Below are 6000 nucleotides of genomic sequence, written 5' to 3' on the forward strand. Positions count from 1 at the left end.
TACACATACTGTATTGCTGGATTTTATTATTATTATTATTTTTTTATATAAATACTACAGTAGAGCCCCATTAATCCATATGGGACATGCTGAGGTGTTTTGGCTACTAGACGCTTCCTCTTCCCAATAATAGCACTTACAGTTGGACGTGACAGATCTTGCAGAGCAGAAATGTCATACACTGATCAGTGGGAAAGATGGTATTGTATGATAGTGTATAGCCAGGTCCCAGTCCTGTCACGCCTCCCCTTTCTCCATCATACCAGGATGTTACACAATAATACATACCCAAATGTGAATCCGGTAATGGCTTTCAGGCTGCCTCATTAAAAACATTTTCACAAGTTTTACTTATAGTTTAAATCATGACTTCATCAAAAAAAAGGATGTGTTTGCTTCTCTATTTCTCCAAAAAAAGAAACTCAGCTAAAATTTTCCCAATAATAGCACTTACAGTTGGACGTGACAGATCTTGCAGAGCAGAAATGTCATACACTGATCAGTGGGAAAGATGGTATTGTATGACAGTGCCATGTTTAAAGTCACTGAGCTCTTCAGTACAACCCAGTCTACTGTCAATGGAGATTGAATGGTTTTGAACCTGATTTAATGCACCTGCTTATAATGGATGTGGCCATAACATCTGAACCCAGTAATTTAGATGGTTGTCCACATACCTTTTGGCATATAGTGCATGTTTGTGAGTACACTCAGTAGTGTAGTGAGAAGGAGAAATTACTGTAGAAGCTATAGCCAGGTCCCAGTCCTGTCACGCCTCCCCTTTCTCCATCATACCAGGATGTTACACAATAATACATACCCAAATGTGAATCCGGTAATGGCTTTCAGGCTGCCTCATAAAAAACATTTTCACAAGTTTTACTTATAGTTGAAATCATGACTTCATCAAAAAAAAGGATGTGTTTACTTCTCTATTTCTCCATAAAAAGAAACTCAGCTAAAATTTCACTAGATTCATCTGTAATATCTCATTGCAGTTGATGTCTACCATATGACACTTGTAGCAGTGTTTCATACCTCAAATGATCATAGAGATATTTTCCGGTTATTGCTTTCTTAATGCCTTTAACCGTTTTGTAGTAGTTCTTTTTTTTTTATTATTTCTTGCCAAATTCTCTTTTTATAGACTACATATCATGTTTGTAGGTGCCTACAGATGTGGAGAAGTGCCAAGATCGAGTTGAATGCTTCAATGCTGACCTAAAAGCTGATTGGGACAGATGGCAAAACAACAAGAGACAAGATTTCAGGCAACTGCTCATTGGAATGGCTGACAAAAACATACAGTATTACGAAAAGGTATTTACAGCAGCATAATTTGTTAATATTAACATTGTTCCCCAGAACCAGATAGCTCTGTAATATTTGCTGTTTGGCATTAATATTTTAAGTCTAAAATTTTGACAGCAAAAGAAAATGTCACCCCATTATAAACAGAAAATTACTTTCTATGTCTACTGGAGCTTCTGAGCTAACATACTGGGGTGAAATGAAAACTATTTTTTTCCCATTTTTCATACCCTTGTCACGCTTGGGTCACAGATTTGCACAGAGACACAGATGGTTGTAGAAAACAGGAATTTTATTCAAACACTGCAAACAAACATTTGTTTCTTTTTTCAAAAGCTTAAACGTGCTCCATGACAAGTCAAAGATGACAGTTCCGCTAGGAACAGAAAATGTCAGAAAGAGAGAGAGAGATAAAAGCAAAACAATCAATTCCAAAACTGACAGGCGCTGCACAAGGCTTTTAAGTAATCGGAATACCGCGCAAGGCTTGTGTTACGCGTTATAGCGCAAGTGAGAAGGGTAAGGAGCAATGTGAGGGTAGTCTGTGTTTCAGGGGTTGGGGTTTTCCCAGGGGCGTCTGTATCTTCTTGGGGTCCGATCAGCCCTCCAGCTCACACCCTCTTGTATCAATATCAAAACTTTCCACAGTTCATATTCCTTTATCATGTCTAAAAGCAATCCAGTTGCTTAATAATGCTATTACAACTAAATGATTTTGTTTTTAATTATTTTTGGACTCAATGTTTGAAAAATTCATTAACTGCGTTCAATGTTGTATAGCATTAAAATGTGAAAACTTCCAAGTGGGTGAATTGTTTAAATTATGTTTTACAGCATTTACTTAAGGTGTAATAATGCTCAGTTTTGTGGTTTTCTTATACGATACTTAAACACTTATTTGCATTTCTATTTTATGCCTGGCTTAACCTAGTTGACCATTTCATGCAGACTGTGACTATAATCGTAGCAAGGATATTCAAAGCAGGTTTGCTAAGTTCATGTAACCAGTCCTCTTTCTGCTTAAATTTGCAGTGCCTTGCATCGTGGGAATCCATCATTCCACTATTACAAGATAAACCAGATGCCAAAGGAGAAAGTCATTCATAGTTGCAGCTTGAATGTCCATACTGAGCTCTTACCACAGTGTGCACTACTTCTCTAGTCTGTGAAGAAGTACACTGTTTGTGTTAAAAGCACTCCTGGGTTACTTCAGCTTAGAATGAGCCCATCATAGACTTTTTCAAGATGATGTGTGATATATATTTTTTTTCCTAAAATGTACTCAGATTTGTAAAAAAAGAAAAAAAGAAAAAAGCTCTCTGTCTCCAGGTCATTCCTTTGGCAGTGTGCATTGCTTTATATGTATGTGTAAATATGAGGACTGTGCTATTATTGTTATTATTACTATTATTATTTTTTTAAACTCTTTCCAAGAATCCACCTCAGGGTTCCGCGGTTTTAGTTGATTGGTGGGATAGTAAATATTTTGGTTAAAAAAACAACCAGTAGGTTTGTTTCTTGAACACTTGGCATGTAAAATAATTTCCTGTGAAGTCTACGTAAAAATATCCATGAATGGAAACCAAAAGAGTAATGGACAGATGGAACTGTATGATCCCTCTCTTTTGGGACACAGCATGTATCCAAAGTTTCTTTTCTTCTAATCTTGTTAGGAATGATGGAGTAAAATGCAGAAATTTGAGTACTGTGTTGCTCAGTTGAGGTACTGAAACTGGCACCAGATTGTGTATCAAAAGCCTACTTTATTATCTGTTGTAATGACCAAAAGCAGAATTACTGGAGCCCAGTGCCAATGATCTGCTCAGCTAACAGCTCCAATTTGATTATGTAGCACAATTACTTCACTCACCTCTAATAAAGTAAACCTACTGCATGCAGATTAGAAGCAGAAATGTCCAAGTCCTTCCTATATTTTTTACCATTTTTGCACGTTTTCAAATGAATGTCCTTAAAGGAGATGCTCCTTGTGCCTTTGAGAAGTTGGTGCTTTAAATAAATTTGAAAACTTATCAAATGTGGGCTAATTGGTCACATGTGAATTTCCATGGTAAAGACACAATTTGATTAAACTGTGATTGGGACAGACATTAAGCATTTCTGTGGTTGTCTCAACACTGAACCGTGACGTGAACCTGCTGCTACTTGTTCTTACAGTTTTGTTTAGACAGGATTTGATTTATAGCGTATCTACTGCAAAGGGAACAAGAACACTGAGACAATGTTTGCCACTTAAATGTACATCATTATGTAATCCACAGTGCAAAGTAAATGATACATCAATAACAGTATGTTTAGAAGTTTATTTATAAGCTATAATTTGTATTGCCCTTCAAATAAAAATTTTCAAATAAGGATACTAAATGTCAGTCACTTCTGTGGTGGTTCTTTTCATTGTGAGCCTCCACATCCTCTTCACATGTATGGCTGCAAAATTTGTGACTCCCAGTCTTTGCGGCGTTGTGGGGCTGCTTTGAATAAGCTCAGTATTTGATTCGATTTTTAAAGACTTTTTGTAAAGATTTTCAACACAAAAGAAACAGAAGTTTTTAAAAATTCTTAAGAAATATGGAGAGACTATTTTTCTTGCCATGTGTAGATTCCTTTTATTTGTACCCATTTAAAGCTTTTTCCATGCAAAATTAACTTTTATAAGAAGCCAGTATGTTTACTGATTTTTTTATTTATTTATTTTTTTTTAAATCGACAGTTTAACAGCACACACGTAAGACCTTCTAGATGAAGTTTAGCTTTCTCAACTGGCACCTGCTTTCTTGCTAGTTTTTGTTATCAGAAATGAACGTGGGGGTTTTTTAAAAATAAAATTACACAATTTAAAGAAAATAACATTTTAGCATCCTTCCTTTTGGTGTTATCCATTCAGGATTCAGTCTTTAAAGCTGTTTATACTGTACAGTACTTTAAAATATTTTGATAGTTTTAACTCAAGAAAACACTGGCATTAAAGAAAAAAAAATCTAAAATTTTAATTCAAATGTATCCCTGGTCATAAAAACTGTGCAATGATTTAAGTGTGTTTTGATTTTGATTTTTTTCTTTGTTTTTGAATAAACAATTTTAATGTTCGGTACGGTTATAGTTGTGTCACTTACACCAGTACTAAGGACACAGTAGCCATTGTGCTGGCTTGTCTAGAGTATTGTTATGTTTTACGTTTTCCTCCTCCTCTTGCTTAAATATTGTGGGTTATGGTTTATAGCTAGCTTATCGAGAAGCTGATTTGGTCAATCTAGCGGAGCGTTAGGATAATAAAATCTGCTTCTGGATTATCCTAAGGGAAAAGTGTACAAAGTGTTGCCTCGTCCATATTTCAGTATATTTTCGTCCAACACCCGTCAAAGAAAATTAAGGCATAGCTGGCATGATATGTGGTGGCTTTTTGTAAGCGCATAGCAAGACTGATCGAGCACTGAAATTTTGCTGCATTTGAACTTCTTTGGTTATTCTGTTCATACACATCTCGCTTAAGATGGCCTTTGGTAGTGCACTAAACTTGGAAATGCTAGTTCTTTACGATGCCATGATAAGACACTAATTTAATACAACATTTAATAGGCAGCTTGATTTACCCAGTCAATCAAATCACAGGATATAAGAGTACTTTGATGACTGCTATTTGCAAATTGTATACAATTAGAAAAAAAAAAATTGCTGTAAAGTTAATGGGCAACTCATATGAGAGCAATCACTTGTGTGTTTATGTCCAAATAGTTGGGGAATTTTATTATTGAGATCAGTTGGATGTAATGTTATATTTTGTTCCTTTCTAATGGACGAAAATTACTTATGTTCATATTCTATATTTAAGGGAAAGTCCTCATATTTCTTCTTTGTCCATCAATGCTGATGTTGCTACTGAAAATGATTTTAAAAAGCAAATGCTGCAGTACTGTTTTTGACTTGCTGTTTTTGTTCATATTTGTTTCACATTTGACCTTATTTCAAGAAAAGGCAATTTGTATTGAATAGGGCTGGTCTTGAACTATTGGTAATCAATTGATTGGCTCCACTCCAAATTCGAAAATCAGAAAGGTGCCGGGACACAATATGTCTTGAATTGAGACTTTATCCAGTCATAACTATAGGCAGTTCTGAATGGTGCTGACTGCAGGGTTGCAGCCCTCGAATGCCCCCATTCCTGTACCCAAACACTGAATGCACGTTGTGCCCTTGGTAACATAAAGTGTGCAATGTCAGGTTGTCGCATCAGAATGTTGAATGGGTACCTCAGTATTCGACTAAACCTAAATTTTTCTAACAAATCTGGAGTTCAGACTTTAAGTTTATTCCATATGAAATCAATGGTTTTCTAAAAATTTCTTGTTACGTATTCCTAGTACTGATGTAATATAACTAGAACCTGCAGTTTGTACCATAAGCAAAAATCAATTATGCGAATTTCTCTATGCATTTTATGTGGCAGAGTTTAGTACACCATTCATTCATTTTGTTTCCCTTTGTAAATGCCTTCACCATGTGGGTGGCCTAGTTGTACTGTTCTGTCCGAGGACCTTTTCATGTTTACCACACAGCGCATGGTGCCGGCTCTTGTACTGAAACAGCTAGTTTGTAATTAATACAGATGAATGCAGATTTCTCATTTCATTCATGAATGAATAAAAGAGAATGTTTATTATTGAGTGGTTCATC

General features: G+C 35.7%; 1 protein-coding gene across 1 annotated transcript in view; it reads left to right on the plus strand.

Annotated features, from left to right (window-relative positions):
* snx30 (sorting nexin family member 30) overlaps positions 1-5400 on the plus strand; it is a 63705-nt gene extending 58305 nt beyond the window's left edge. Inside the window, exons 8-9 of the mRNA XM_039759404.1 lie at positions 1168-1320; positions 2344-5400. Coding sequence (XP_039615338.1) covers positions 1168-1320; positions 2344-2418 — 228 coding nt within the window. The 3' untranslated portion in view covers positions 2419-5400. The remainder of the gene's footprint in view (positions 1-1167; positions 1321-2343) is intronic.
* The last annotated feature ends 600 nt before the right edge of the window (positions 5401-6000 follow it).

Source organism: Polypterus senegalus, chromosome 7 (genome assembly GCF_016835505.1).
Source record: "Polypterus senegalus isolate Bchr_013 chromosome 7, ASM1683550v1, whole genome shotgun sequence".
Classification (NCBI taxonomy): Eukaryota; Metazoa; Chordata; class Cladistia; order Polypteriformes; family Polypteridae; genus Polypterus; species Polypterus senegalus.